Raw genomic sequence first — 20,349 nt, 5'->3', positions numbered from 1 at the left:
CTTGACATTGGTGTGTGACAGGAATAGGCCACACTGATAACAGGTTCTTTATCAAAGTGCAGTATTTTGGGATTTATTTTTTTTTAAACTGCCACACTTGTTTCTTGGCCTGTTAGCTAAATGGGAACCTCTCCAGAACTTAAAATTCATCCATTGAAAACAGCTGCTAATTTATGTGCACTCAGCATCTTTGCACCTGTTTAAAGGAGACAGATTTCTTCTTACTCCCATTACATTTTACCTCTTGCCACCACTTTTTAAAATTGTATTTAGGAATCATTCTGCAAACATTCTTCACCTTAATTCTCTACCGCGGCATGTTCAGTTCAGACATCTGGTGGTTGGTAGTAGGGGAAGAAAGCTTTCGTTAGCAAGTGAGTTGATTGATTGGACAGAGACAGTTCTCTAAGGCCACAATCTGCAGTCTTTACTCAGGTAAAGGCCTGAGTGAGGCTTGCAGGATTTGGACTTACAATTGTAGGCTTACTTAGTAGGCTGGAGCACATCTCAATAGATGTCTCTTGGATGCCCTTCTTTCCATTCACAGTTGAGGGGACCACCTCTCCTCCCATTCCTGATCACTTAACATGCCCATGGCAGTTGCTTCCATAGTGAAGTGACATTAGGGAAGTGTTTAGTGTATTTTTGGTGTCATTAGTGCGATAAGTATTTTGCCCAATTTTTGTTAAAATCAATCAGCCTGGTTATCCTGACTCATCTTATCCTCTCTCTTGCCCATGGTTCTCTGCTGTCTGGTACCTTTCCCTGATGCTTGGTTCTCTTCTCCCCTGGGCATACTGCCCTTGTTCCTATCTCCTACTGGTCCCTAGCAGCTGCAGTTTCACTGATGGCTCCAGTCCCTGAAGGTGGCTCCTTCTCCTCATCCACCTATGTAGCAGTGGGCCCTAGGGGAGACAGCTAGGCTGGCTGATGATTCCAATTGCCTTTGGCTCTTCCTTCCACTTAAGAGCCTAGATGCTTATAGAAGCCATTGGAGACAATGAAAGCCAACAACATGTGATCTCTCAGCACGCTGCAGATTCCCAGGGTTCCCCTACGCTGTGGCTGGGAGCAAACCTCCCAGCCTGGGTACACAGGCATGCACTAGTTCCAGTTGAGCTAGCATGCTAAAAATAGAAGCGTTGATGCTATGGCACAGGCAGCGGCATGGGCTAGCCATCTGAGTTCGGACCCAGGGGGTTGCGTGGGCTTGTACTGGGGGTGGGATGGGGGAGGGGTAAGCCTGAGCCGCAACATCCACACTGCTACTTTTAGAGCACTAGCTCATGCAGAGCTAGTGCATGTCTGTCTACCTAGGCAGGGAGGCATCATTCCAGCGGAAGGTTATAGAGACCCCCAGGAGCCCACAGGCCAGAGTTTGGGAAACACCGGCATTAGCAGTAATTGTGAGGAAGTGCTGATTAGTGTCTGTTCAGCAAACTCTGCTGACAACAAAGCCAGTTGTAAGAAGCGGATTATTCATCATTCCTGCATGGGCTGCTGTCTCCCTGGACATTTCTGCAGAAGTGCAGCAATATTTGAATAGTTGCTTTATACAGATTTCGTGTCAACTAGTTGATAGATCAGCCGTCTTTTAAATAATTATTTTTTCTTTATTTTGTGGCTCTTCTGGTGGCCATCAAACCTACCTCTCAGCTTACCTGGTGGTTTGATTTGCTGCTTAGTGGTCCTAGTGTGATGTGTGGGTGTCACAAATTGCACCAGATATGCTAGTCAGGAGTAACAGAGCAACACAGGAGGATTTCCTAGGGCTATAGCTTGACTTTCAAGCATCTCTTTCCCTTCTGAGGTGTGGCTAGACAAGCTATCCTCACCTGCCCGTGTACCCCAAGAGGGCCTGTTCAGTGGCGGTTAATGGGAATTTTCAATTCCAAATGAAATTGACAAGCTAATCAGGTCATGGGAGGTGGAGAGAACTGTGCTGGGAGTGTGACAGCTAAGCACAGAAAAGAGCTGATTAAACATGAAAATCTGCAGCTGGGAGTTCCCAAATTGCTTGGGAAACTTGGCTGCATTTGGACTGGGGAATGGGGTTGTGGGACACCGTATAGGAGTCTTAGTCCAGGAGCAGCTTGCTGCCAGGGCCAGTGGTTTGTTGGATTGGGGTGTAACTAGTAGGCAGGAATTGTACTGGGGCAAAAAAGGGTCAGAAAGGGATGGTTGTTTTCAGTGTTTGGTGCATTGATGATATACTGTGGCTACGTACGCAGACGTTCTGAACTGATAGTACTTATTAACCACACCCATCATATCATTGGCTCAGTTGTAATTAAGCAGTATATTCCTGGAGCTCACACACATGTTAGGTCTGCCATCTATATGAGCCTGTGGCCTTGGTTTGAGCCTTGACTATAACAAAGGCCTTTTCTTCGCTGCTAAAAAAAGGTGTGGTTTTTTACCTTGGGGTTTTACCATGCATGAGCTGTCCCGAGATAAAAACACAGGGAAGATGAGGTGCTTTAGTTTTACCGTGAGGTAAACTTGACGAAGTCTTGCACAATATCTCCACCTGGGCTAACCTTGGTGAGTTTACCTCGTAGATCGCTGTGCCGGTAGAGCTGTACTGGTATACTACGCTGGCAAAGCACGCCTAATATGGATGCAGCTTATACCGGCAAAACTAATCACTTTAGCCGACATAGCTTATTCTACCACCCCCTGAGTGAAATAAGCTATTCAGGGCTGGCAAAAGGACACTCCTGACCAATATGCCAGCAGAAATACGTAGTGTAGACCTGGCATCAGTGTAGTTTTAACAAGGCCTGTGTGTATCGTTTACACCAGTGACATATACTGTACCGGAGGTTCTGGGAGGGCAGTGCATAAACTTCCCCTATTTTCATTCCCCAGCATCACTAAACTCCATTGGTTGTGTATATGGAGTCTTTTGTCTGCTTAGTGTTGGAAACCATGCCAGCTCAATCTAATCTCTGTGACTCCACAGTAAACAGTTCAATATTGGCTGCATGGCAAACTGCGTTCTCCTCTCTCCAGTCATTTTGCAGCATCCCTTTCCCAAATGCCGGATTAAGTGCCCAGTCAGGAAGTGGAAACAAACCACTTCTTATTAGGGAAGCAGAGGGAGAGCAGCGTTGTTACCACCAACTGGAGCTCTGGGTTGGCTCAACAGATCGACACTAACCCCCTTGGCTTCTTCGGAGACAGTTTTCCAGAGAGATGGACAGAAACTAGCAGGGAGGAGCGTATCTTTTTATAGCCTCTGTCTCTGTGCTGGGACGTGTGCTCCCCCACACCCCAGCCTGGCTGCTTTCAATGGGTCTGGCCCTCAAGGATTCCAGGGATGTGGATCTAGTTTGTTCTCAAAGGTCCATACTTTTGTGGGGCTTTTATTTCCTATGCCTGCAGGTTTGGTTCCTGAGTGAACCTTTTATCTTTCTCTTTGAAGGTACTTTGGCACGTGCCATTTGGGAGCTGGCAGAGGTAGATTCTATGCTGTGCTTCACTTAATTTGAGATTCTGTTATGGTGAAACATGAACGCCTGGAAAGGATGAATTGTTAAGTCTCTTATCACACATCAAGCTACAATTGCTAATGGAGCAGGCCTTGGCAATTGTAACTTGATGTGTGATAAGAGACTTCTTGCATCAGCTCGCTCCTAGCTGGTTTCAGATACGTAATGTCTGGGCTTATATTCTTGTGCTGCCAGGCGTGCAAGTTACGTGTGCCACAGCTAGATACCAGATTTGACAATTGTTTGGTTTGTCATAGACCGGCACCTCCCTCGCTGGGAGGCTCCAGGGAGATTACATCAGGCTAGGAGACCATGGCTTCCAATGTGCTTCATTTGAATAGCTTAAAGGCTTTTATATTGTGATCTTTTCCAGGTTGGATTTAGTTAGGTTCTGCAGACTGCCTGGCCCAAACTTAAAGAGCAGGATTGGTTAACATTGGTGGAGAAAGGGCCATTATGCTGACGCAGCAGCTTTGGGACAGTGGTGTCCTTTCTGTTAGAGTCCATATGCTGCTGTTGTAAGAGGTATAAGATATCTGTTGTGGTTCACCAGAGAATATTAAGTGCAAAAATAGTATTTCAGTAAAGGATATAGGTGCACTTACTTAAGCAACAGTGGAAGTGGGCAGCCTTCCAATCTGTGTATGAAAATGGTTCCAGCTCCCATTTCAAGACCAAAAAAAAGCAATAATAAATCGACCAAAGAAATGTAATCTGTATCTCAAACGGTTTAATAACTAACTTAAAAAAAAAATCAATGTGGATGTGTTAGCTCTTGCCAGCTGTTCGCTTCCTGGTCATATCCTGAGAACTATGATAGGGAAGGAATCAAGAATCCAACAGGCTAAAGTTAGTTATTGCACAGTCTATAGTTAGTATTCCTGCCTGTGGCCACAGCAGGTACTGCCAATACAAGAAAGTGAAGGATGAGAGCCCTTTTTACCAGTGTCTGTGTGGAAGCGGCAGATGGCCTGATTCGTGACTCAGAAAGCACTAGCTTTCTGAACTGGAGAGCATCTTTAGTGCAGGAAGGGAATGACTCTCTAGCAACATCCTGGGATCTCTGGGAAATCTAAGTTTCAGGAAGATCAGGAATCTGGCAGCCAGAATGGGTGATGATGTGGTGTTTGTTTATCCCAAAGGCCCTTTGCTTCTTGCCATGTGTTATCTTGGTCAAGTATGCATCTGATCCATCAGGTTACCAGCTGGCAATAGGGACACCTTAAGGAGTGGGGGAGCAAGCCAGGCGTCCTTGGACAGATTTTAGAGAAGGGAAGTCTGTCATCGCCCTGGATGGTAGCGTCAGGCTGCTCTCCAGGATGTCTAGGGAGACCTGGATAACAGAAGGCCATGTCTCTTAGGCTATGGTGGCAGAGCTTAGCCATGCCAACTATTCTATGGGATTCAGGTGGGTTTGAACTTGGCACGGCTAAGCCATGCCTCCACTGTAGCTACGTGTGTGACTGCAGCTACGCTGCTATTTATACTTGCACAAGCTCAGTGAGAACTACTGGGAGTATGTATACGCAAGCTGGAAATCACGTCCTTAGTGCACAGTGAGATGTAGCCTTGCTTTGCCTCTCCTCCGTGTTTCATTTTCTGGCTTTTGGAATAATTTGGCGGATAGAAGTGGTGGGTGGGAGGGAAGCCAGTGAGATTCTAGTATGGAGGTAGCCTAGGAGAAGCTATTTAACACATACAGAAATAACCTGTTTCATGGGTATTAAATACACTGGTTAGTTTTATTTTCCACAAGAAATGATAATCTGGCTTTAGATGGGAGGATGAGGAGTGGTTCAAATCAGGGAGGCTACAGGAATGACAGATGTTACATGCATCCTCAACTTGGCTGAGTCATGCCTGCGTCTGACAGATACTTGGGGGGGGGGGTCTGACTTTCTCACATACTGTGGCCGCATTTGTATAGCTTATCCTGCCAGGGAAGCATCACTGACTTGAATTGACATGTGAGGGTGGATTCTGTGCTCACAGAAAGTTGGCATTGCATTCTAAATCCTGTGTTGTGTTCCATGCTCAGTGTTGTTTCAGGTTGATATTCAGTCCGAGCACTAATTGCAGCACTGGGTCACACGATAGAGGGCTGGGGAAGAGTTTTAAAGGTACTCTGTTATGCAGTGAGCTGTGCTGTTCTGGTGGCTTAGTTGAAGAGCAGCTTCACAGGGATTCATTTTATTAGTGCTGTCACACACCGACCATTAGGAGACAGTATTCCCAGGCTCTTCCCAGCACCAAACCTGTTCACTCAGGCTGTGCAGTGGGTTCACCATTTGACTCTGAAACATTCTAAGTTATATGTCCTATTACTAACCCTCTCAGTGGCAGGGGGCCAATGCAAAGAGAAGTGTCTTCAGATAACTTCTACACATAGACCATGAGCTGGTAGCTTTTAACATGGTCACAACTGTTAAAACTAGCACAGTTGTCTCAGTCTGAGATTCCCTCCTACTAGCTGTTCAGTCCTGTTCACTTGTATAATAAGGGCTTGGAAGGAACTAGCACATTTTCAAAATGGTGCTTGATTTAGAAATATTTTCAATTGTGGAGTTTTGGCCAGTTACTTGGGTTCTCCCAGGGGCAGCCAATGAATGCTGAGCTGGGGTGCTGCCCTGTGTATTCATACAGTGAATCCTGCTTTGATGTCCCAGCTCCAGATTATCCTCTTTAGGGAAAAGCCCTGGGAGAAGCCAGTGCATTGTCTCAGCTGTACTCTGAAAACCTCAGTGTTAAGTGTTCTAAAGGCTTGATACTGCAAATACTCCATGTGCAAAACTCCCGTTGAAGTCCATGAGTAAGGGCTTGCCATAGTGGGCTCTGAACTCCCCTGTGTAACTGCTAAGGTCAGGAATTAACCATAGATAGAGCAGAGCACTGATTGTTTGTTAACTTAAGTTATCATGATTGCACTGGCATATATATGCCTTACAACAAACTAGCCTCTTATTATTTATGTGTATCATGGTAGTACCTATAAGACACTGTACAAATACATAGTAAGATCGTCCCTGCTTTGAAAAGCGTACACTCTAAATAGACAAGAAAAAGGGTGGGAGAGGCGAAGGGACTGGCCCAAGGTCGCACAGCAGCAGGTCAGTGACAGAGCTGGGACTAGAAACCAGGTTTTCTAACTTTCAATCTCTCTGCGGAACTCTCCTGCTATTTGTAGGTGGTCGTTTTTTTGTTTTTGTTTAAAACCATCTAATAGTTAAATGTCAAATGAAGGAAGGCACAAGTTATGCCTAACTTATGAAAATCGATTCTCTGTTCAAATGTAGAATCAATAAAAGCCATCTACAAACCAGCCCCAGGAGTTATAAATTGTAGTTAGGTTTCTGTCGGGGCTGAACCAGATCTACCTTGTTGGGATATAAGTGAAGTCCCCCAACCTTTTCGGCTTCTTTTCGTGCCATCTGGAATTGGAAAAAATGGATAGCTAACAAATGACAGTTCTTAGGCATTTCAAAAGCCTTATAAGCAACCCTAAAAATGCAGCGCTTTTTCCCCTATCACTCTGTGACGGGAAGCTGCTGAGATGGTGGTGTGCCAACCACAGCAGCCTCTGAAACAAACAATAATAATTATAATACTTGGCAGTGGTGAGCAGTTCACTTCTGGGTGAAATTCAGGAATGAAACCAAGAAAGAGCTCTTCAGTGGGCTCAGAATAGCCTTCCTACCACTGAGCCCCAATATGGCCTGGGGACGAAGAACACCCTGTATCAGACCCACCGCCAAATGTCATGGGTCTAGGTTCATTTCTTCTCTGAGCCTTCCCACCCAAGGGTCCTACAGGGGTATAGGCTGAGTCAGCCTCCCATCATGCCTTGAAGCAAGTTCATCCCAGATACTGTGGTCTCTCTAGATAGTAAGGTAGCTTGGCCATGTGCTGCATATGCCTCTGAAGGCTGGGGTATCCTGGGGCAGGGGAAAGAGGGTGTGTGTGTGTGTGTGTGTGTGTGTGTGTGTGTGTAAATACACGTTATACAGTAAAATGGTGAAGCCTTTTCGTGAGAGGAAATAATCCACCCTACCTCCACCCACAGCACAATCTACAAAGCCATAAAAGCTTCAAGGTCTCTGCTAGCCTCTCTGGTGTTCCATTCCCGACCCCTGCAATTGGCAGGGATGACTCAGGTGTTTGTTCCCAAGGGTGTAGCTCATTTGAATGGGCAGGGAGGAGTCTTTGGATGGAGGTATTTCTATAAGATGCCTCGTCCAAGCTCTCCACCGTGTCCAAACTGGAATCTCCTGGCATGTCACTTGTTGGCCGTTTAGTAGATTAACTACTTTGGAGCTGCAGAGGCTGAGCATTGTGCATCCTGTATCTGGGGGGAGAAAGTGTTTGCTCTTGATCTCAAGCATGTCATGTGTGCCAAGCTGCAGCGGTGGGTTCCCTAGAGCTACAGGTCAGAACATGTGCTCGGTTCTGTTAACAAACATGTTTCACTGATGAAGCTTTGAGCAGAGTTGGACTGAATTCAAGTAGGTTGCACTTATGTGGCCTTAATGACGTTGAGTCAAGGGGACTGCGGGTGTATAAGTGAGGCCATTGCATGGAAGCTTAACCTTTGTACCTTCACAATGATAAATTGCCTTGGTAAGAGGTATAACAGGTATAACCAGTGCAAGGAAATGTACTGTAGAACTGGGACATATTCCCTGTACGTTTATTTTCGCAGACTTAAAAATAGCTGTGAAAATAAATTCACAGCCAGTGTTTTCTGCTGAGAACTCCTGTGCTGCTACTGCCTAGGAACAGGCTGCTGCTCCAGAGCTGTCTAGTACTCATGAAGTGTGTTCACACTGCTCTGCCTAGCCAAAGGCAACTACCGCAGCTCCCCTCCCCCCGCCAAAATAAACGAATATTCAACTAGCGCTGTCCTGTGAAAATGAACAGGCAAAAATCTGCTACTGCTGCTAAGGTGCTGATAGGAATTCTAGTGAAGCTGCATGGGATCCACATGTAAGCTCATCCTCAGTCTGTTGAACTGTGGACAACAAAATGCTACTTAGACCGGAAGCTCTTTGGGGGTTGGACCGTGTTTTTGGTCTGTGTCGGTCCGGCACCTAGCACTGGGGCCCTGGCAAAGCAGATAAATAGTGATAAACTCACAATTCTAAAACAAGGTGCATTTGAAGTGACTCTAGGGGCAGGGGGAGAGGAGTTTTTGAGGTGCTTAATACCCTTTGGATGAATTTGGTCTCTTGACCTGAATTGTAGCAGCTGTAGGTTGAGCTGGAGAGATACAGTGGCAGCTTTCCTTTGCATTATTTATGGATTAAGTATTGCTGTCTTAAGGTGCTCATGGTTTTTTTCCCTTTATTGAATGCAGTGCAGTTGTGGTGTTCCACATTTACTGAGCATGGCCAGGCCTCTAAAATGTGGGTCACAGAGATGTAGGAGATGTCAATTTGGCGAGTCTAGGCCTGGAGGGATGGAAATGGGCATTGATGCTTGTTAGAGCCCCAAATGACAAGCTGTGTATGGCTGATTGAGCTGACAGGAGCAGCCTGCTATGAGGATTGTTTAAAGCGGGGGTTCTCGCAACAATTTTTTTTGGTGGCCTCAGAGTGGGGCCACCATCACTTGCTGGTGGCCGCTCTGACAATTTTTCCTAAAATACTTAATTAACTTTAGGAAAAACGTATAAATATCCACATAGACACGTTCAAATCATTGTAATTTATTGATGTAGGATTTTTTTTCCAGACTCAATAATAAAAATAATGTATAGTTGTCTCTATTCTTTACTGGACCTAAACAGAATAAAAAAAAAAATAAAGAGCTTTTTTTTTTTTTTTCTTTTTCCCCCCCCCCCCCCCCCCCCGAAGATGTGCTAGTTAAATTAAAAAATAAAAAAAGTTACTAAGTCTGCTGTGAAAAGTGATATTAACAAACACACAAATATCACTTTTCACAGCAGGGCTTACTCAGCCCGGCAAGCCCTGGATGGGGAGGGGAATATGGAAGCAGTGGAGGCCCGGGGCATTGGAGAGGGGGTGACCTTGGGGCCAGAGCCCGCCACCGTATGGGCAGGGAACGGAGCCTGAAGCCCCGTGGCTGGAGCCTGCCACTCACCACCCCAGAGCTGAAGCCTGACCCCACCAGCGCTGGGAAGGTGGGGAACCCACTGTCTGCCTGCTCCTCCAGCTTTTGTGTCTCCAGAGGTGGGCAGGGCCCAACCACTTCTGGCGGCCCTGGGGGAGGGGGCCGCTGCTTTAACCCTCCGCCTCCCATCAGTGCCCAGGAGGCTGTGGCTCAAGAAAAGTCCTGGTGGCTGCATGCAGCCACGGTGGCTGCATTTGAGAAACACTGGTTTAAATTGTCTGTCCTGAAGGTGAGGGAGAAGCCAGCCCATTCCTACCCTCCTTCATGGGATGAAATCTGGGTCACAGGGCTTGAGTAATGGACCAGATGCTAGTATAAAAGATGGTGCTTTCCTGAGAGGGAGTTCAGAGACAGCATCTTGGTAACAAGTATCAGGGGATAGCCGTGTTAGTCTGTATCTACAAAAACAACAAGGAGTCTGGTGGCACCTTAAAGACTAACAGATTTATTTGAGCATAAGCTTTCGTGGGTAAAAACCTCACTTCTTCAGATGGTTTTTACCCACGAAAGCTTATGCCCAAATAAATCTGTTAGTCTTTAAGGTGCCACCAGTCTCCTTGTTATTCATCTTGGTAAGAAGCCCAGTGCAGCATGCTTCCACTGGGGCCTGCTGGTGGGTTCTTCCACTACATCTTTCACATCAGCCAAGCAAGAGGGATCTGATAAGTGTGGCGCCCAAGTCTCCCCCCTTACTGTGAAACAAACGTCCCTCTGTTACTCATGTTACTCATCGCTTTTCCCAGCAGCAGAATAAAAATTACAAGATGCGTCACTTTCGCTGCTTCTGCTCTTAGCTGAACAACCGTGAAACTGACCAGAATCTAGACACTAAGGCCTGGTCAACACCTAAAATTTATGTCCACCTAGTTGTGTGACTTGGGTGTGAAAAATTCACAACCTTGGGGGAGACAGTTAAGCAGACCTCAGCCCCAGTGTAGACACCACTAGGTTGATGGAAGAATTCTTCTGTTGACTTAGCTATCCCTTCTCAAGGGGGTGGATTTACTACAGTGATGGAAAAATCCCTTCCATCGCTGTAGTAAGTGTCTGCACTACAAATGCTACAGCGGCACAGCTCGTAATGTAGACCTACCCAGAGCTGCTCAGAGCAGTACTCATCCTCGTTGTTGTAGTGAAGGGGGACAGAGATGGATTGTCTTATGTCTTTGTGCTCTTGAGCAGCTCTGTGGTACAAAGTGCACAGGTCTGACAGTAACTAGCACCATGTAATAGAGAGGTAGATGCTGCTGCTCAGAACCAGACTTCAGTGAAACTGAAGAGTCTGGTAAATTTCTCTGTGCTACTGCCAGATAGTTTCCATTAAGAAGTGCATTTTTCATGCCCTGCTGAGTCAATTTCCAGCATAACCTTAGAGAGCTAACTTCCCTCCACCAATACAGTCTGATCCAGATGCCCTGGCAAGGGGAGCTTTGCCCTCTGAATGTCTTTAGACTAAAAACACTGTTGCAGGATGGGCAGTTTAATCATAAGACAGACTCTAGCCCTTTCTACCTGTTTCTCATTTGATTTGGAAGGACTGAGTGAGTGAAATTAATTTTGTAACTTCTTCTGTTACCTGAAAAATGTAAACCAGATCAAAACCAAATAGAACTCAAATTAGTGAAAGAAAAATAAATTGACTTTCCTTCCTGTATAGCACATGGTTGGACTGTCAATCCTTAAAGGGGACAAGTCTTTTTGCTAAGTGCGTGACTCTCATTAGCCTGATTGGGGATTATACTCTGCATCAAGGAGAGGGTTACCAACTCTAGACACAATACCTGTCCTTTTAAAAACACTTATTTTAAGTGGATTAATATTAAAATTTGATGACTGCTCATTTTAAAACCAAGCCTTGTAGAAAGAGGTCCTAGATAAGTGTGTGAAGCTACTAACCCTTCAGAGCTAGGTTCAAAATATGACTAGAGTTTCTTCAATTTCTGGTCTCCATGTGTTCAGATCACAAACCATCACAAAACTATCCTGTGAGCTGGAATAGTGGACAGGTTGCTGGCTGGTGCTGGTCTGTCTGCACTGTGCCTGTCCATTGTCAGGGATTACTGGTGTCCGTTTCATGAACGCTGAATTCACTTGCAGTTCTCGGCAAAGCATAAAAACTCAAGAAAGGCCATGGTGATGGGGTTTCTCCAGCATTCAGCGGCAATCCCAGGGGCTTCCCGTTTGTCTTTGTCCTTAGCTTATTCCTGTGTTTGCCTTTTGCAGGTTTCATTGATCATGGACTGTGAAGAAATCCCAGATTTTTCGAGTCCAAAAGAAGAAACTGCTTATTGGAAAGAGCTTTCCTTGAAGTATAAACAAAGGTATCGTTTTGGATTCCTAGACCAGTGCTTACTGTTAGTTCTACCAGAACGTAGCTAATCAACCTGCCTCTCTATGGGGGTTATGCTTTGATAAGTGTCAGGTGTGTCCAAATGAATTTCTTCGTTTTCATCTTTAGAAATGCCAGGTCAGTCAGTAAGAGCCCACCGCTGGAAGCAGAGCATCTTCTGCATGGGCATTACCAACTTGAGAGCTCCAGGTTGTGGTTTGCAGCCTCCTAGGGCAGATTGTATGATTTCTTTTGGCTACTATTGGCATTAGCAGGGCTGGCTTTGCGGATTGGTATCTAAAACCCTGGAGCAGTACTCTGCTTGATTCTGTGTTTCGGGGACCTGTGCCTGCTTTCCTCTGGAGTGTTGTCCTTCTGTTCTGCATTACTGTTGTGGATTGCGCAGGTGCAGCAAACAAAACTTCCTGCAGTCCCAATATGCACATCAGAGCCCAGGATGCTAATGAATTCTTGTTGCTTCCAGACCACTGAATGTGTCAGACTGGCGAAAGAAACGCAGAACTGGCGTATTTCACAGGGAGCATCTGAAGGGACCTGGCGTCTCCTGAGCTGTTCTTGAATGTCAGAAAAAATTCAGGGCCTTGAGGGGTTAAGGAAAGCTTTGATTTCTGTACCCTTATAATTCACTTCCTATAAACTTTGCTGCTTGCTGAGAGCTGAGCTGTTAAGCACAGGGCAGATACAGACATGTCAGTGACGTGAATACAGTGGGCAGTGGCTACTTTTAGCTATTTAATACCTTGCAGTGGTGTATGCTGGCTCCCTGCCTAAGTGGTTAATAACCTTATGTTCGAGAAAAGGGTTGGGGTTTAATGTTACTTTGGTGTGACCGTATGGTATAGCAATATTGTTCTCTATTGTTAGACTGCATTCAGTCGTATGTTTTTCAACCAAAACCAGGTTAAAAATTCAGTGGCTAATACCAGACCTGCCCATGAAATGATTTAACAAATGCTAGCTGTGAAAGTTAACGAATAGAGAATTTTTGACAAACTCCTAGACATCCTGTTAATGACCTTGGTGCATGGAATTGTATTTAAACATGTTTTTAATACAGCAGTTTGTGTGTTGCACAGAAACGAATTTCCTTTCCTAGCTGAACTTCATGTAACTCTTAGCTTACCACAGTTCCCTTCTTCTCTTTAAAGAGATGCTGTTTATATGAGTCCTGTAATATGCTGGAGATTCTTCCTGGGTTTATCTTTAGACAAGATCAGTGGGTTTTGTTATAACTTGACAAGCTAAACCTATGACTGATACGAATCCTCTGCTTACAGTTTCCAGGAAGCACGTGAAGAACTGGCTGAATTCCAGGAGGGAAGCAGAGAATTGGAAGCTGAATTGGAGGCCCAGCTAGTGCAGGCTGAACAGAGGAATAGAGACTTGCAAGCAGATAACCAAAGACTGAAATATGAAGTGGAAACATTAAAGGTATGGCAGTGTCTGTAATGGAATGGCCTGTTCTTGCAGGTAGTCAAAAGTGTGGTCCTAAATTATCATTCAAAATCTGTCTGGTCTGTATAGGTTTTTTGGTAATTTAGTATAAGTGTCCAGAATATAAAGGGAGGACAGCAGTCATATGTTTGAGATCTAGTTTTGAGTGTGACATATGCCCGATGGGTAAGACCAGGTATTTACCAGCCACCTTAGATGTCAGGTAAATTCGTGGAGGAATTTGCTATGTTTCTTGGCCATGTCATAAGAGGGACAGGACTCGGATCCTTTGCTTCTGAGCTTGATCTTGAGTTTTGCCTGAGTAAGGGCAGCAGATTTGGGTTTTCGGAGACTTTGCCAATTGGTGGATTTGTTGTTACTACAGCAAGTTAACGTAGTCATGCGATGGACACACTACAGATCTGCTTTGTTATGAACGAGATGATTCAATGACCTCATTTCAGTGGTAGGATTGTGCAGCTAATTCCTGTGAATCAGTGGTTTTTTGCCCAGAATGTCTTCAGTTTTGTGAGACTTGTAAGGCAGTTGAAGACCTCTGACTTGTGCATGTCCTTCAGCAGAGATTCTGATAGTGTTCTGTAGAGTGTTCAGATAGATAATAGGCTATTCTGATTAATGCATCTGGGCTGATCTGTTCTCACCCTGCCCTGGGATCTTGGAGAGAACCATGGTTTGGTCCTGCTCTTGGAAACTTGATCCGGGGCAGGAGATGGGAACGTAGCTGGAAACCATTGTGTTCTGAGCCAGGGCAAACGTGCTCTGTGGTATCCCTGGTCATCTTATCCATTCCCTGTTATAGCTGTGAAATCTGCATGTACTTGAGGAGGCCAGTAGCTTCTTCAGGAAAGTCTCTAGCTGCATTCTCAGAGTTGCGGACATTCTTAACCAACCAGACTGTCAGCCGTCACCTTCCAGTTTTTCCAGGTAAAGGTGTTGGAGTGAACTTCCCTGTGAAGTCAAGAAGCAGATTCCAGTGGCTCTTATTTTTGCTCAACGGTGGGATTTCAGGCCGGTTCTTGTTGTATCATGATGGTTGTCTGGAGTGTGGGAAACATGCAGTCAGAATCCTCTCGAGCAGTTGTATTGCTTCCTGGCCACCTGTAGGTCTGCCGGGCCTCCTGGACCTGCCATTACAGACTATTGAGAATGGAAGTTGATGGGTGTCTTTGGGAGAATAACTAGCTATTTGGTGACTGGATCCCTGCTGTGCACCGTGTTGACTTTCTTTATTTCAGGGTGCCGAGTGCTGATGCTTAGTAAATATCCATGTTAATAATGGCGTTTCTATGTGCTACCACCAACAAACTCACAGGAGCTGACTGATTCTGGTGTGTTACTTTGTTCCCTCTTGCTTGGCTCTGGCTTGCCTCAGAAGGTTGTATATTAGCAACGTTAATCTTGCTTCCCCTCTTATTTCCAGGAGAAACTTGAACACCAATATACACAAAGTTACAAGCAAGTGTCGGTGTTGGAAGATGACCTGAGTCAGACACGGGCCATTAAAGACCAGCTACACAAATATGTGAGGGAGCTGGAACAGGCCAACGACGACTTGGAGCGCGCTAAGAGGTGAAGGCTACAAACCAATTGTCTTGCTAGACTTCCTTTAGTCATTTAGCTTCACAGCTCTTGACTGTCTCTAATGGATGTAACTTTCCATAAGGAGAGACACTAGATATTGTTGCACTTATGCAGTTAAAACTGTATTGAGGCTCCAGCCCAGTCAGATGTCCAAGGCAGTTAGCCTCACTCACTCGTTAGCCCTGCAATACAGCAAGAACCTAGAATCGGAGAGTTTAAGGCCAGAAGGGATCACCAGATCATCTAGTCTGACCTCCCGCATATCACAGGTTACTAAACCCCACCTGGTTACCCCGGTATTGGGCCCAGTAACCTGGATTGTTGGAGAATTCTAAAGTATTCTATTTCGTGTAAATCAAGGGAGAAACAAGAGCAGTAATTTCCACTCTATTTTATGGATTCCTGAAAGATGAGAGCAGAGCATAAAAGCAAGCCCAGCCAGCATGCCAGGTTTGACATCAGCAGTCAGGTGACTCTTACAGCATGTGTGTGATCCTTCCAGGACACAGCCTCTTTCCGATAAGAAGCTAATACCTTATGCAGTCCCTTGTAAATAAAACAAGTCTAGTGAGTCTCTTCTTCCCTTACCTAATAAGCATTGTGGCTGGCTGCAGGGAATGACTGTATATTGGATAAGAAGTGCATAAAGCTAGCAAGAGTGCTGCTAGCAACGCCCTATTTGGAAAGTAACAAACAGATCCTGCCTCTGTTAACTGAATAGGAATGTTGCCATTGAGTTCAGCAGTAGCAGTATTGGGTCTCTGGCTATCTGGCATGGCAGACACGGGGCTGAGGCCCTGATTTAGCAAGCACGTGGCTAACTTCTTAAACATGTGAATTGTCCCATTGAAGTCAGTGGAATGGCTTGCATGTTGTGTTAGTCATCTGCTTAAGTACTTTACTGACTTGGGGCTTGAGTTAATATTCCAGTCCCACACTTGTCTTGGCTCGCTGAGTTGTCAGCTGCTCGGCGCATGGACGTGGTAACACCTTGCAAGTCCTCTGGGTTGATGCAGAGTGCTGCATTGACTGGCTCTGGTCGCTGAGCAGAAGGGAGAGAGAGTGGAGATCAGTGCTTGGTGAGCTCTTGCACAGCTGTGGTTTACATCACTTGAAGTCCAGCTGCTAGAGTTCTGACCTGTCCAGCCCACACACCTCACTTCATGGTCTTTTCCAGGAAGCACTGGCAGAGCTGTAAAGTTTTGGACTTTGCTTACCTTTTCCTTTTGTTGTTATGCTTTCCAATGTGCTTTATGTTAGCTGATCTGAAGAGCCTAATATTTTGGATTTTGTTTCTAGGGCAACAATAGTTTCATTGGAAGACTTTGAACAAAGGCTGAACCAGGCTATTGAGAGAAATGCATTTTTAGAAAGTGAGCTGGATGACAAGGAATCGTTGCTAGTTTCTGTACAGAGGTTAAAGGATGAAGCGAGAGGTACAGCTTGATTGATTAATTCTTTGGTTTAGTACATGGGTGGCTGTGTAATAGAGATGTATTCTAACAACGACAGCTCGTGTTTGTACAGCACCTAGCATGATGGGGCCCAAGCTGCTTGTACAATGTTAATCTTCAATAATAATAATAATTTCTACACAGTTAAGGGGAGTAAAGAAATCTCATCCAGTGAGTGGGGGAAAATACCATCAAATCCATTCAGGATTTTTTAAATATGTGAGTGCTGCAGGAGAATTCAAATTCCAAATGAAAACTGAGTTAAGCACAGATCTGTGTGTCAAATGCTTCCATTAACCAGGCTCTGTGCATGTTGTTGGGGACATATGAGGATGGGATTAGACATGGAAATAAATGCTGACTAACCTTGTGAAATTTTCTGCTTTCCTCTGTAATCCTCTTGGGAGTTGCCTGGTTTCTGGAAGATATCCCAGAAAGGATTGCAATGAGACTTGCGGGATTAGTGATGTTACATTCTGGGACATCTTCAGTAAACCAGGAATTCCCAGAAGGATTTCGCCAAGAAGAAGTGAGGGAAGAATATCAAAAGGCTGGTTGAAATGAATTTCTCTGATAAATGGCACCCCAAAGCCTGGTTAGTAGGGTCACTCAGTTCACAGATCTGTGCCCAACATCACTCATGTCTTATTGATACAAACATGGAGTTGTCTCTGACAGCAAAGAAGACAAAAAGGAAGACCAAATGTTGTTGTCTAACAAAACATACAAATCACAGCTTACAGTAAGGGCAGTAATGATGAAACTCATGGCAAATCTTCAGGAACATCTGAATGATCAACATTAATTACCCAGTTGCAAAATGGGATGAACAAAGTGTTCAACTTCTTTAAAATAGAAGAAGAAAAACAAGCAAACAAACAAAACCATATTATTTTCTGGCCAGCAGTCAGATACATTAGCTGTTTTAAAAAATTGCTGCTCTCCCACTCAAATACAAAACTTCTGACTCTTCAAACCTGTGTATCTGGGCTGGTTTTCATTTTTGCTTTGCGGTTTGCCCTTGAAAACACCTCTAAAAGTGCATGGTATTTTAAAAACTCTAATGTGCAACACATTTTGCTTTGGCTTTTTCTGACAGTCCACATGAGAAACCAATGGCCTATGAAAAATCTAATTGGTTTGCCTGCCTAAAATAAAAATGGAAAACTAAGTTCACACTTTATTTAAATATAACACTCTCCCGTTTATTATTTATTATTAATTTGCATTATCATAGCGTCTAAAGCCTCTTGCTGATTTTGATGCCCCATTGTGCCAGGCACTATACATGTGTATAATAAGAGACTAAAATCTAAATAGATAAGACAGAAAAAGGGCGGTAGAGGAAAAAGATGCTCAGAAAGGGGAGGTGTCACACAAAAGGTCACTGGAAGAGTTGGGAATAGACCCAGGTCTCCTGACTCCCCATCCACTGGATTACACTGCCTCTCCAATCCACTATCAATTTATGCCCAGACATTCTCAATTTCTTAACAACCCTTTTGCTTGGTATCTGGGGGTTTAGTGGGCAAACCAAGGGGTTTTGCCCGCTTGGCAAGATCATTCAGGGAGTTAGATGCCCAACTACTTTCTCCACCCACCTCCCTTTAAATTAACACCTATTTTATGTTTTAGCTTGATACTAGAAGTGTGGGGCGTAGAAGCACATCCAGGGATGTTCAGCCCTGGTTGTTAAAAGAACAGTAAGGCTGCGAGACAAGCCACGTAAAGGGTGAGACAAACATGCTGTTTGTCATGAAATATCTAGGCCGCAATGGAGGCCACTTAGGTGAAACCATATCCAGGCCATCTAGGTGGCATTGCATTTTCTGCATGGGAATTTCTGGAGGTCCAGTGAAGAATGGCCTTTGTGAGTTTCCTCGCTTGCATTTATCTTCACTGTCACAGGTGGAGCTGTTGGCCAGAAGCACCTTTGTGTTTGAAGCGATGACTCTCTCCAGCTCTGACACAGAGTTGTCCATGCCTTTGTGACCTCCCAAGAGGTTATTGTAATGCACTCTACACGGGACCACCCAATGACTACACACAAGCTGCAGCTGGGGCAGAACACAGGAGCCTGTTTACTCAGCTGTGCTGGCTCTGAGGAGCATATTCCATTGATGCGGTGAAGATTCCACTGGCTGCCTGTTCACTGCCAGTTGCAAAGGGAGGGTTGATTTTGAGCTATAACACCCTATGCAGTTTGGCTCCTACCAATGTCACAGCAGTTGATCAGCTGGTTGGCTCTTGCTTAGGGTGTCCTTAGGGTTTCTAGAGTTGAATGGCCAGAGGGCATTTTCAGCGGCAATCTTACGGCTGAAGAATCTACTTCCCCTCACCGCCTTGTCTGAAGGACCAGGATCTGTTGACCTTCAGGGCACAGTGCAAAGCCCAGCTGTTTGCTCAGGCTCTTAGATGAGAAGCTGATGGTGAAGTACGTTTGTTTGGTGAGGGTTGAGTCTCCATTTAGCGTGGCCTTGGGGAGCTCATGTTGGATTGTGTTAAGAATGCCATGTACGTGCCCCCAGGGATGATCGTGGTGCTGTGTTTTTAACCATCAAGCCATAAATATGAAATGTTTGGTATTTTTTCTTTTTCCAACCTCCAGACTTACGGCAAGAGTTAGCTGTCCGAGAAAGGCAACAGGAGGTCACCAGGAAGTCTGCTCCTAGTTCTCCGACTCTAGACTGTGAAAAGATGGATTCTGCTGTCCAGGCATCTCTCTCTTTGCCCGCCACGCCTGTTGGAAAAGGATCAGAGAATAGCTTTCCTTCCCCAAAAGGTATGCCGTGCAGCAGGGGTGGTTGTGTGGGAACACGAAACTGTGCTGACAAACAGCACTCCCACCAGCTCGGTTCCACTGTGGCACTCTTGGGTAAAGCTAGGAACGTATAGGCACCAAGTACTCTGCAGCAAGTTGTGCCTAAAAGCTGCATCTCCTGCAGCCCGCTAGAAATTCTGGGGCAGCTTCAGGTAAACTCAGGAGTAGAGTTTTGAATTAATATGGAAGTGACTCAGCTCTGCCTTGGGGTTTAATTTGATATTGCGTTCAATTTTCTTTACCCTGCCTTTGAGTATTCAGTATGCTGCAGATTTTTGCACTGACAATGCAAAAGAGGGCGGGCGAGGTTGGGTATCGTGGGGAGACAGTCTGAGATAGGATAAGCAATCACTGGATCTTTCTGCTAAAATGACCAACAGAGAAATAGGTCAATGCTGATCATTTAAACTAGGTCTCCGAGTGACTGTGTGATGCGATGCTGCAGGCAGTGCACACCTCTGAGCTCCTCTTCCCATTGCAGATTGTGGGAGACAGCACGGCCCTGGTTTACACTCATTTCACGTGTGGCAGGCTGTTCACAATGATACGGGCTAATACCATAATTTAAAAACATAAAAAAGAAGCTGATTCCACAGCCCAGCTCTGTGGCAAGGGATGCATTGTGCAGCCAGTTCCGCAGCTGGGGAATGCACAAACCCTGGTTATAGGCAGAGTGTGGTGAAAGCAGACAGCTGGTATAAATTAAGCTGGTTATCCCACAGTGTGTGTATTATAGGGGGCTAGCAGCATGGGAGGCCATGCTGGGGTGGAATTTTAGATTTCCCCTTTCATGCAGAAGTTAGTTGATTGAATACGCTATTTTAAACTTCTGAGAAGCAGCCCATATAATGAAGTGCATTTATGTTTGCAGCTATACCAAATGGGTTTGGTACCAGCCCCCTAACTCCTTCTGCTAGAATATCGGCACTGAACATTGTGGGGGATCTCTTACGGAAAGTCGGGGTAAGTGCCTTGTCCTATAGGACCCACGTTTTTGCTGTGATCGACCCGAGCTTTAGGACTGTTTGCAGCCAGTTGCGGTCGTGTCGGTCGTGCCTAAAAGGGATT

General features: G+C 45.2%; 1 protein-coding gene across 5 annotated transcripts in view; it reads left to right on the top strand.

Moving 5' to 3' along the window:
* Nucleotides 1-20,349, top strand: part of NDEL1 (nudE neurodevelopment protein 1 like 1) — a 44,211-nt gene that overhangs the window by 7,112 nt on the left and 16,750 nt on the right. For all 5 annotated transcript variants that reach the window (XR_002908973.1, XR_002908974.1, XM_024215622.1 and 2 more), the window contains exons 2-7: nucleotides 11,844-11,941; nucleotides 13,248-13,401; nucleotides 14,846-14,994; nucleotides 16,306-16,442; nucleotides 19,069-19,242; nucleotides 20,153-20,244. Coding sequence is in view for 3 of the 5 variants with exons in the window: in XM_024215622.1 (XP_024071390.1) it covers nucleotides 11,856-11,941; nucleotides 13,248-13,401; nucleotides 14,846-14,994; nucleotides 16,306-16,442; nucleotides 19,069-19,242; nucleotides 20,153-20,244 (792 nt within the window). In the remaining 2 variants the exon portion in view is untranslated. The remainder of the gene's footprint in view (nucleotides 1-11,843; nucleotides 11,942-13,247; nucleotides 13,402-14,845; nucleotides 14,995-16,305; nucleotides 16,443-19,068; nucleotides 19,243-20,152; nucleotides 20,245-20,349) is intronic.

The sequence above is a fragment of the Terrapene carolina genome, unplaced genomic scaffold (genome assembly GCF_002925995.2).
Source record: "Terrapene carolina triunguis isolate 2854851 unplaced genomic scaffold, T_m_triunguis-2.0 Scaffold192, whole genome shotgun sequence".
Taxonomy (NCBI): domain Eukaryota; kingdom Metazoa; phylum Chordata; order Testudines; family Emydidae; genus Terrapene; species Terrapene triunguis.
This window is presented reverse-complemented; position numbering and strand designations above follow the sequence as displayed.